Below are 12,177 nucleotides of genomic sequence, written 5' to 3'. Positions count from 1 at the left end.
GACTTGGCTACGCTAGAATTCCTCATAAACAATGGAGATTGTGACCGGTTGTATATTCATTCGTGTATATTAATCTAATAACGTGAAATCTGCTTTGTAACTGGTTGTATATCTCTATCTCTAGTTGTATGTCTGCATATAACTACCTCTCATTACGTGAAATCTGCTTCGTAACCAATTGTGTGTTCACATCTTCAGTTGTATATCTGCTTTTGTTTATATCTCTCATGTGAATTCTACCTTACAACCAGTTGTATATCCTCTTATGATGAGATAGATAGACGGACCCAAAAGAATATACAACCGGAAATAGCTGAGAATCTCAGTGAAAACATATAAAAAAAGGGTGAAAAGTTGAAAACTATTGGGGGGTTTCCAATTTCCATTTAGCCTCCAGACACAAAGAGACGGTGATCAACACGGCAACACTTGAAAGCAGAAGGGTCTAAAATACAATGGGGCTTTTCAACTTTGTTGAAACTTGAATGATGTCAAGTGGGTAGCTCAGTAGCCTCTCCTCCTATAAATGGAACATAACATCTTTTCAGCGTGAGGGTTTTAAAAAGGAATGACTTGGGCGGCCAAGCAATGCCATTGCCATTTATGCAGAAGTTGTCACATGAAGCACCACATGGCCCTCTGCAGAGAGAGAGAGAGAGAGAGAGAGAGAGAGAGAGAGAGAGAGAGAGAGAGAGAGAGATGAAGATTTAAGGTCGTCATTTATTAGATTTTTGCCTGCAAACCGAAAAATGCTTGCCAACCCACATGCTCTCTGCAAACGCTTTACTCGTTTCAACCCTTGATTTTTGTCCGTGTGGGAAAATAATGGAGGGGTGGATGCTCAGAAGTTGACTTTTGCCACAATGATTCGTCTATAATATGGAAAATTTCCAGAAAAATACTATGTGCTTCTGCAGATTATGTGAATGTAATAAGTAAGATTCTAACAATTTCGATCAGAAGTCCGTACGCAATGACAATAGTAATTAATGAAATTTGTAACAAGATTTCTTTGTTGTTTTTTTCAACCAGAAGAGAAAAAGGAAACCAATTCTTTGCACAAGTGTTTCGGAACGATATCAAGAAGTTGCAGAAGTGAATATACATATACAGTGCTTAACAGACTGCAACAGACAACATTATGAAGGATGCAGGATATACAGTGGAAAATGGGTGATCAATATAGGAGTTTTATGGCTAACATTTGGTGTAGGCAAATAGCAATGAATTATACAGAGGTACCCTTAAATGTAAGAATACAACGTGACGAGGTAAAGCGTGAAGTTTTGTATGGTAACAACGAAAAAGCTGGTGATTTAAACACTGCTCGGATAATCTAAGCCGGATATTACCAGCAACTTGTAATGTAGTTAAGGGAGGTTAATAAAGTAGGATTATGACACATAAGAAATAAAGGACTCAGACCAAATACAGAAAGGATGTTCAATAAGATGCAAATTGTCCCACCTAAGCTTTATAGATTCTTAAGTTGTTCCTTTAAACGCTAACTTCAACGGAAAACATTCCCTCCCAAACTTTTTCAGATGTATCCCAGAGTGAAAAAAGTACTTCCTTGAGACACAGAATGTTTGTCCTTTCTGGATGTCCCAACCTAGAATGTTCTTCATTCTCTTCCTTGAATGCATATGTACACATAAAGATATATGCATAGAATGTAAAGATATCATAGAGAACCGACTAAAGAAGCAGAAAGTTAACAGACGCATGCCTCCCCCACTTTCTTCTTCTCCCCCCAATAAAAGAAAATGGTGAGTGAGGAGAAAAAAAAGCATGGAAATTGATAACTTGTAAGGAAATACTGTAAACCTCATAAAATTCAAAAAGTTATTCAAACATCGCGTTGAATATGGAAAATGAAAAGATGAAGACCCTTAAATGTATACAAGCTTCACAAAAAAATCAAGGAAATCAAACCCACAGTTTTTACTTATTTGTTTATTTTTCAGAAATTCTAAACAAGTTGCCTGCAGAGGGGAACCATTGAAGAGAGCTTGCGGTTCGCACACACTGTGCGTATATAGTGGTTAAGAAAGTTCATTCTTTGAGGATCAAATTTGAATCATCTCTGTAAAGATAGGAGTAGCCGAAAATTGAAGGAAATATGAGAGAAAATCGGTTCCGGTGGTTTGGACATGTGCAAAGAAGGCCTACTGACGCTCCGGTTCGAAAATGTGACTACGGGACAGAGGTTCAGGGCCGAAGGGGTAGAGGAAGACCTAGGAAAACTTTGAAAGAGACCCTAAGAAAAGACTTGAGTACTTGGATCTAACGGAGGACATGACACAAAACCGAGCGCAATGGCGTTCTAGGATTCATATAGCCGACCTCACTTAGTGGGAAAAGGCTTTATTGTTGTTGTTGTATGTAAAGATAGTCACATGAATATTAGAAAGCAACGCAGCAATTACAATATACAAAACAAAACAAAAATGCCTTTATACAAGTGAAAACACACAGATAAAAGAATTCGATAGCCTTACCACAATCCACGTAGTATGGAGAAACAAGTATCTTCATTGATCACTTTTATTTATCTTGATTTCTATAAGTTCCTCAATGGGTTGACGGCAGATAGGGCATTTATTGGATTGTATCCGCAATTCTTTTGCACAGTCACTGCACATACACTGGAAAATACAAATGAAATGAGAATAAACAACTGTAGTCTTAAAAATTTAACCAAAGAAGCAGGATAACAAGAAATTTAACAGAAATCTAGTGTGGGACTATCGCAGATGCGTTATTGGATGAGTCAAGCCCATCTGCCTGGATGAGTCTATTCACAACCACAAGAGACATCCTTGAGCACAATGGGCTTGAGTCTTCCAGAGCATCATTCTTTATAGATTTTCTAGCATATGGTATAAGTGCAGATTCTCCAGCATACTCTATGATAACTACCACCCTCTCAATATAATTATGTATCTTGGACACATTCTCACCATATGTCGACAAGGTAACACAGCAGTGTCCTTAGGCTCAGTCATGCATATCACGCATTCCTTCCCTGGTTCAGTGTCATCAAAGCTTTCCACTGTCGAGGTTCCTATTCCATATATCTCACGTAGCTCATACCGAACTTCATCAATCCACAGTATCTGCCTAATTACTTTCACTTGGAAATGGTCACCATTGTTCTTTTCCAGTACAGCTTGAGTAATCTGCATACGAGGGGAAGCATCTGGGGCAGGCTCACCAACATGCTCATCTGTTGAATCAGGTGGCAAACATGTTTCAGCAGATATTACAAGGGGAAATACATCTTCTCCAGGTGATGGTTTTGAAAGATCATCCAACTCAAAGAAGCCTAAAGCAATGCCTGTTCCTGAGGGCTGACGAAATTTTTGGCCAAGACCCTTCTGAAAGGGAACTCTCACCGGCATAAATGCTTCAGGAAATAGTGGAACAAACCTACAGTCTGGCTCTTCCTTGGCAAAGTAGAAAACCGTGATGCTGTCAATAAGAAGACTTGATCAGAAAAAAGGAATGTGATATAGCCCATAAGAAATGAAGACCACCTAACAATACTGTTAAAAAATGGAAACTGTTACCAATAAACCATGGAGAACTAGCCATGGTCTTTACTGTTAGAAAATCATGACCGTGGCCAATAGGCATGTGATGTAAGCGGAACCCAGTTATTTTTTTCTATATACGGAAAACGCATAGGGTGAGTGCCATATACATGCACAACATATATAGCTCGCTCCACGTAAATGCTCAGCAGGAATATGCAGCAATCATAACACAAAATGTTTTACATAGTGCTACTTCTGGACAGTAACTCTTGCACTTAAGAATGCTAATCTCACATCAAATATATAGACAAAAGTGCAGACAAACTAAAGCGCCTACCAGCATGGTTTTCTGCATAACACAAGTAGCACTAACTCAAGAAAGTTATATCCAAGCACTTTTGAAAAGTAAATTAAATATAATACTTCACTGAACAACTCAGATATTTTATCATAAGTTCATAACTCTTTTTAATATGAGGATCAAAGACTCAATTTACTGCTTCAAATTGCATTTTAGCCTTTTTTTTTTTTTTTTCACACTGCTCGATTATAATTTGATATTTTTAAACCTCTAGACTGAAAGAAATGTGGATAAACAAGACATGGACTATAGCACCACTGGTACTAGAAACAGGGTGGACCAAATAAGAAAGAGTTACTTAAAAAAGAATTGCCTTAAATGAAGCGCAAGAGCATATAGACTCAATTACCAAGATAAAACCGTTACTTTACATGATGATTTCTCAAAACCTATGAAATACTTGACGAAAGCTCTAAGAAACAGTTTCAACATAGCTGCATCTTACTTTGGTAAAGATAATCAAATGTGAGAAGGTTCGGTTAGATGCCAATATGACCCTTTTTTCTGTACAATTAGTGAAGTATATCAAAGGTAGTATGACCTCCTAATCCAGAGTTTATCATGAAAAGCAGTAATCTGGAAAAACTGAAGATAAGCTAGGCCCAAACAAGCGATTGCAGTAAATTATAGGGTTCTTTAGATATAGACCCTTGCAACTCTTATTTTCTAGACAAAAACCCACCTAGACATATTCCTTCCTATTTCTACTTCCTCTTGAGAGCAGTGTTCAACAAACAAAAGCAAGAAAATTAAGCCTTTGTATATGATAGGGAACCTTCCTATGGGACGAGGACCCATACCTTCTCAGGATAAAAAATAAAAAAAAATAAAAAAAAAACCTAGAGCTTCAGGGTGCAGAGCTCAAATTTCTACCAAACACTTATACTTCACACACTAATGTGAAATTATTTGAATCATTGGTTTGCCAGCGAACATTGACAGCCGTAACTAATTTCTTGTTTATGTTCATATCTACCACTGTCGTCCCTCGTCTCCCAAGCGAGGAAACATATTAAAAGGCGAAATTCATGAGCTCCATTTGTTTTAAGAATTCCATCAGCAATTACATCAGCCAAAGACTCAAAAATAAGCATCAAGTAACAGTCGTTTCATAAGTCCCACATCTTATTAAACTTTCATATGCTTAGATAATCAATATAATGGCAGTTTGAATCAAATTGTTATGTATAGCTCACAGAGTATTATCTCTTTACCCTTCTAATTGATCACATATGGGAACTTTATCCCACCTCCCCTAATTTCATCTGGTTCAGTACCATAGGAGCAACACTATCATTCCATTTTCATGGATATCGACAATGAATTCAAAAGCAGCATTACATTTCTCTTCCCTTATATCTCATTAACACGCACACTCTCTGCCTATTAATTGCTAGGAAATTCCATCTCGGGTAACTCAAATTCTTAAACTTAAGCTTATACTATTACAAGTTTAATATTCTCAGGTCCTAAATGCCGATAACTTTGAGATCGAAACCCCATCCCATTTCTTGTCCACAACACTCAGCATGAATACAAAGAAAAGAATCTATCACAAGCTACAAGCTTCAAACATAGACAAAGACATAGAACAATTCAAGAAGCAAACAAATACAAAGAAAAGAATCCCAATTTGCTCACCTCCCATCATACATGGCGTCAAAAACGAAAGACACCAAATGCTGATCAGGGTTCAGCTCATCAATCTCAAGCCTCAACGTGTCCTTACGCACGTTGACATCGTTCTTAACCTTCTTGGCGTTCTGATGCTCAACGTAAGGCGGCGGCGGAGGCCGAACTGCGGGCCACCCATTACTCTGACTGGCACCATAATTATAAGGCTGCTGGTAATTGTAATTGTAACTGAAGCGCCCCATCATGGAATTCCCATGGTTGCGGGAGTTGTATTGGCCATAGCTGTAATGGGTTTGCTGCGGCGGAGGCGGGAAAGGAAGAGGGTGGGTGGGGTAAGGAGCTCTGGGCTGCGGTCCTTGTGGAGTGTAAGGCGTGGCGGAATTGGCATATGGGTAGTTATTATTTGAAGTAAAAGAAAAAGAGGAAGAAGGAGAGGCAGAAACCAGAGGACCAGGTGGAAGTGGAGGAGGAGGTGGAGGTGGCAGTGGCGGTGGCGGTGGAGAAAGAGAGGCATGCTCTGATGAGTAATAAGGATGAGAACTTGAGATGTAATGGGGCTGTCGTGGCGGCGGTGGCGGCGGAGGCGGTGGTGGGTTTTGGTAATAGTTGTTTCTTCTTCTGTTGTTGCTACTTGAAATCCCCATTTCTGAGAAATTTGGGGAAGAAGAAAAGATCAAAGCTTTTGGGTTGTGAAATGTGAGTAAACAAAAATGGTGGGTTTTGGGGAGGCTTGGTCTGGAAACCGCGTGTCTAGACGACGACGGTGGGAAAAAGGAGAAGAATAAGGTCGCGTGAAGAGTCCAATTATTTGGGCTAGATTCTTTTCTTGTAGTGAGACATTATTTTAAATCGACCTATGTAGTGTTAATTTTAATTTGAAGTACGTTATCAATCGTAGTTCAAATTAAAATTTTTGTCAAAATCTCATCCACGTACAGGGTAAAAAAGTCATGTCATTCTTTTTTTATTTTCTTTTTGGTAAATCCATTTTTTTATAATCAATAAAAATAGAAGGAAAAAATTTAAAAAAATAAAAATCTCTTTCTAATCCCTACCCTTGTTAGCCAAAGCAACATCCACCACCCACCACCTTCCTCCCTTTCTCTCACATAATACTAGCCATCCCGTCCACCACTGTTCTTTTTAAAATGAAACTAAATTTAATGTTTACATAATAATTTATATTCTAATCTAAACGCGGCAAGGTACTTTATGATTTTTTAAATCTAAAATTTTGACTTTTGACTCTCTTGAAATGAGAAAGCCTGATAATATGAACCTTGTAATTTTCTTGTTTATTTATTCTTTCATTGTAGCTCTAAAAGTTTTAAACATAAAAAACTTTATGTCCATATGGCACTTTATGATTGGTTGATGGAATCAATAAAAACAAAAATAACAATTTTGTCCCTACAAATGACAGAATAATGAGGAAAATTTCAATTTGGGCTATTATTAATAACGAATTTCACCACTTGATTACAATTAATAATTTTTTTCACCATAGAGTCTATTTAAAAGTAGGATATCACCACAAGGATCACAAAAAAAATAAAAAAATAAAAAAAAGGCCAATTATTTGTATAAAAACGTTAAGGATACTATTTGCCACGGTTTGGGGTAATTCGAGGTTTATATAGAGTTTTAGGTTGCTGACATATTTTTAAATTTCTAACACCTATTTTGGTTGGTCTATAATTCAACATTTCTGACTTTGATTATTATTATTATTTTTTTAAACCAATGGATTCAATTCTTCCATTCGTAAGGTTGAATTGAATGGATTTGAAGGTTTTGAAGGGATTAATTTCTGAAGGCTTTTCGTTCCATACGTGCGTCATTAAGAGAGATAAGCGTTTTTTCAAACTTGGAACTTTGAATTAAAAAGAAACAAAAACACTATTAATCAATTTGCAAAATGATTAATTTAACAGAAGCAGTTTCAGCAAACAAAGCAAGTAAATTTGTACATAACACACATATTACTAGACATGGCAATTTCTTACACGACCTGTTAACACGACACATAAACGACACGTAAATAATGGGTTTCGGATCACACGATAAGAACTCGTTAATAACGGATCATTAACAGATTTACACAAGAGTGACACGCATGTAACCTGTTTTAACACGATTAAAAAAACAGAGTTTTAATAAAAATGTTTGAGTCAACATTTTCTTAACCAAAAATCATCTACAACTCTTTATTTTTTGGACAAAGTAACATTCCAATGATGTAAGGGAAAGTACAATTTGTGAGAGATAGGCCTAAAGTCCAAATAAAACACAATGCCGTACATAAAACAAAGCAGGACATAAAAGGTAAAACATACCCAAACCAAGTAGAGCACCAACCCAAAACACAAGGGGAGGCCCATACATCATTAGGCACGTAGGCAGTAAAAGCATAAAAGCAACAAAAACCCTAATCTTCAACATCTAAAAGATCACCGCTGCCGCCTCCACAGCTTCCACCGCAATAAAACCCATTGCCCAAAAAGAAAAAGAAAACCCGAACCATAAACTAGATCTGAGAGGGTTATGCAGAATCTGTCCACCACGAAACAAAGCCTCAACATCCACACCTGCAAGGAAGGTCACAAAATGTAACAACAGGAGGGGTAGGGCAAAGGGGGTGTGTAAAACACCCTTGTTCCAAAGAGAATCGTTCCACACTTCGCCCAAATTTTTCGGCAAGTCGGTTCGGCAGTGGGATGGGAGGGTTTGGTCTTGTGTAAAAGACGAGCCCAAAACTTCAAGATCTAAATCATGGTTAAGAGTTGGAAAAGAAGAGTGGGAGCAAAAGGAAGGACGAAAATGTGGGTGCGAATGTGAGGGGAAAAGGAGGAGGCAGAGAGCAACTTATGGGTGAGAAGTGGGTAGAGATCTGAGACAAAGGCTCAGAGATTTGACCGACGGTAACCTCTGAAAAGGCATGCCAAGGACCCACAAACCGGCGGAGTCGATTTGGAGCGGTGGGAGCCAAAAGAGGATGGAGGAAAGGAAGAAAAAAAGAAGAAGACAACAAGAAAGACAACTGAGGAAGGTGTAGAAGGGTGGGGAGGAGGAGAGGAGAGGGTGCTGCCAACCCAAGCCGAAGCAAGGGCTAGCGGAGCCATGGACGCTAGGGTTTTGAGCTCTTTCAAAGAGAGAGTACAAGTGGGAAAAACCATCTACAACTTTTATTTAATAAAAAGGGCTTGGAATTTAATGAAAAAGGACAAAAGTTACATAAAACAGGCCAAAATCAATTTAAATCCCACGGGCTGAAACAAAGCCCAACATGCAGCATTAAATCTTTCTTCCAGCTTTTCCCCTGACAGAAGTTAACCCATTTCTGATAATACAACTTCACATTATTTATGAAATTGTCATTAAGCCCATAAAGTCAACTAAAACCAAAATTAATTTAATTTTCAATTCCTTTTCTAGCAGCAAACCATTATCCCAATTAAAACCAATGTCATTCCACTTCCATTTCGCGTCCACCATCCCTACTTCCATTTTTCCTCTCCACATTTCCCACAAACTAAAAATATTACTTTTCAAATTCAATTTAATAAACAACAAACTTATCCCATTTGAAGCTTTCAATAGTTTAGACCTCCCATGGAAGGAGTAGATTTTGCTTTAGGATGCAATAAGGGTGTAGAGGAGCAGGTCACCCTGGAAAAGAATACAAGGAGGGAGATAGTTGTGTGGAAGAAACTGGCATTTGGTTGGTGAAAGGTTAATTATGCTGGTGCATAGAGAAAAGACAGCGATTGGTGGTACGGGTTGGGTGATTAAAAACAGCAGTGGTTGGTTCCAATTGGGAGCAGGTCGTGGTGGAGTGAGGGTAGCCTCTAGTTTAGCCATCGAATCTATGGCGGTGAGGGAGGCCTTATGGGCCTACGTTGAGAAGGGAGCAAGTAATTGTGGAGTCTGACTCCCTTAACCTCATCTTCTGACTCTTTAACCTCATCTTTGTGCTAAATGGTAAAGAAATATATGATGCAACCATTGAAAGTTTAATCAGGTGAGGATCCTTATTCCAAAATTATAACCTTCATCCCCAATTATTAGTCGGTTATTAGCGGCTCAAGGTACATAGTCTACTTCAGGAGCACTTATGAAGAAATTGAATTTCAACAATCTGAGTTAAGGCTTCATCAAGACTGGATTGGTGGCAAATGGGTTATGCCTTCACGGGGCCTCATCTCCAATGTCTGCTACTCCCACTTCTGCTCATTCAACCGCCTCTTCAATCAAATTACAGCTCGAAGCAAAATTTGACCAATTTTTTTAGGGTTTGGAAATTTTGCAGAAAAAAGATTTTGAGATACGAAGAGAAGATCTGCTTGGAGCTTCGGTATTGAAATTCTAATTTTGTAGTTTGAAGCATGATTTGTGGCTGAGGAGGGGAAGAGTTGGCGGCGGTGACGAAGACGAAAATGAAGAGGTCCAGAGACGACGAGCAGTACATCTGGGAGTCACAGGTTGGCGGTTCCTTCACTGTCATAAGGGATGTCAATGGCGAACCGCTCGGCAGGGGCACCAAGATCACCCTCTTCCTCAAGGAGGATCAATTGGAGTATTTGGAAGAGATGAGGATCAAGGATCTTGTGAAGAAGCACTCTGAGTTCCTCAGCTAGCCAATCTATCTCTGGACCGAGAAGGAAATCAGTTTAAGAAAACCAACCACCAAATCGAAGAAGAAGATAAGCTTTCTCGATAATCAATCTATTATTATTCCTTTTGTCTACCATCTGCCAAAAGAAAGAAAAACAGAGAGAAAGCAAAAGCAAAAAGAGAAAAGAATACGCAGGGAACAGAGAGAAAGCAAAAGCAAAAAGAGAAAAGAAAGAATTATGCTTTCTTTAGTTGAAAGCTAAAGCAATTCGATAATAGCGGTTGGTGCTTTCTTTATTTTGTCGACCACCCACTGAAAAGCTATGGATAGCAGGCACGCAAATCTGCAAAAGTAAGGAATAAAGGGAGCATATCATGCCTACTGACCAAACCCCATGATGTAAACCTGCAATGGGAAGAAAAGGAATATAAAAAGTAAAAAGATGTCTGGAGGGGGAGAAAAACAAAAAAGGTGTCGATCACTGGAATAAGATAAAGAACTCTATTATCTTTATCAAGCAAAATGATGTGATTTATTTTTCTTATCTTTCGGAGACATCTGTATAACCCCATCAAAAGGTAATAAAAAAATTAAAAAAAACGGCAAGCCCAAAATAATGGGCTGGAATGTTATGTTGAGGGCGAAGGTCCATATGCTCAAAATGATTCGGCAGCCTGCCGCTATCATCACCAACCAGGTGATCAAAAGTACGTCTAGTACTCCAAAATTATTCGGCAACCTACGCTATTATCACCAACCAGGTGATCAAAAGTACGTCTAGTACTCCAAAATTATACATGAGTATCACTCATGTCAATCATACATAAACATTCATGTGCATCACTCATGTCAATCATACATAAACATTCATGACCATCATTAATGTCAACATTCATGAGCATCACTCATGTCAACATTCATGAGCATCACTCATGTCAAACATCCATGAGCATCACTCATGTCAATCATACATAAACATTCATGTGCATCACTCATGTCAATCATACATAAACATTCATGACCATCATTAATGTCAACATTCATGAGCATCACTCATGTCAACATTCATGAGCATCACTCATGTCAAACATCCATGAGCATCACTCATGTCAATCAGCTTCGAAAGCTTTATTTACAAAGCTCTAGCTTCGAGAACTCCAACTTCAAAAGCTTCATTTACAAAAGCTCCAGCTTCAAAGCTTCACTTGCAAAGCTTCACCTACAAAACTTCAGTGCAAGGTATACAAATACCGCCTCTGAACAACCGCCACTTCGGCCCATACATGGATTGAATTTAAAGTCTCCAGCCAACAACCTCTATTGATGAAGACTTGGGGGACTACACTATGTACCATATATTGGGCTTCTGCAATTAGGCCCCATGAAAAATACTTGGGGGACTTAGCCTATTATTTATGTACTGATGAGCGAACCCTTATTTTATAAAAGGGACTCTCTTACCTTCATTAGAGATCAACTCTAGACCATCATTTATGTATTGAGGAGCGAGCCTTTATTTTATAAAAATGACTCCCTTACTTTCATTAGAGAGCACCCATCACTTATGTATTGAGGAGCGATCCCTTATTCTATAAAAGGTACTCCCTCACCATCATTAGAGAGCATCGCCGCTTGCTGAGCAACCGCCTCACCGCAAACATCACTCTTAACCCATCATTTATGTATTGAGGAGTAAGCCCTTATTCTATAAAAGGGACTCCCTTACTATCATTAGAGAGCATCGCCACCTGCTAAGCAACCGCTTCGCCGCGAGCATCCACTCTAGCCCATCATTTATGTATTGAGGAGCGAGCCCTTATTCTATAAAAGGGACTCCCTCACCATCATTAGAGAGCATCGCTGCTTACTGAGCAACCGCCTCGCCGCGAGCACCAACTCTAGCCCATCTTTTTTGTATTGAGAAGCGAGCCCTTATTCTATAAAAGGGACTCCCTCACCTTCAATGCCACAAGTCGAGCCAACCAAGGCAACATAAGCTACAAGCAGAGCAGCCTCACAACATGTGC

General features: G+C 38.8%; 1 protein-coding gene across 3 annotated transcripts; it reads right to left on the bottom strand.

Moving 5' to 3' along the window:
- Positions 1–354: 354 nt before the first annotated feature.
- Positions 355–6,390, bottom strand: LOC103453068 (probable E3 ubiquitin-protein ligase LUL4). Of its 3 annotated transcripts, none has more exons than XM_070810463.1 (4): positions 5,542–6,378; positions 2,964–3,474; positions 2,502–2,648; positions 355–911 (listed from the first exon to the last, which is right to left on the bottom strand). In XM_070810463.1, exons 1-3 carry the CDS (start codon positions 6,177–6,179, stop codon positions 2,535–2,537), a joined length of 1,263 nt encoding a protein of 420 aa, XP_070666564.1. In that variant the 5' UTR covers positions 6,180–6,378; the 3' UTR covers positions 355–911; positions 2,502–2,534. The 3 variants fall into 3 exon arrangements, with proteins under 3 accessions (XP_070666564.1, XP_070666566.1, XP_008390824.3); XM_070810465.1 differs by having other exon boundaries at positions 355–908; XM_008392602.4 differs by lacking the exon at positions 355–911 and having other exon boundaries at positions 2,352–2,648; positions 5,542–6,390.
- Between the last annotated feature and the right edge of the window lie 5,787 nt (positions 6,391–12,177).

This window comes from Malus domestica, chromosome 13 (genome assembly GCF_042453785.1).
Source record: "Malus domestica chromosome 13, GDT2T_hap1".
Taxonomy (NCBI): Eukaryota; Viridiplantae; Streptophyta; class Magnoliopsida; order Rosales; family Rosaceae; genus Malus; species Malus domestica.
This window is presented reverse-complemented; position numbering and strand designations above follow the sequence as displayed.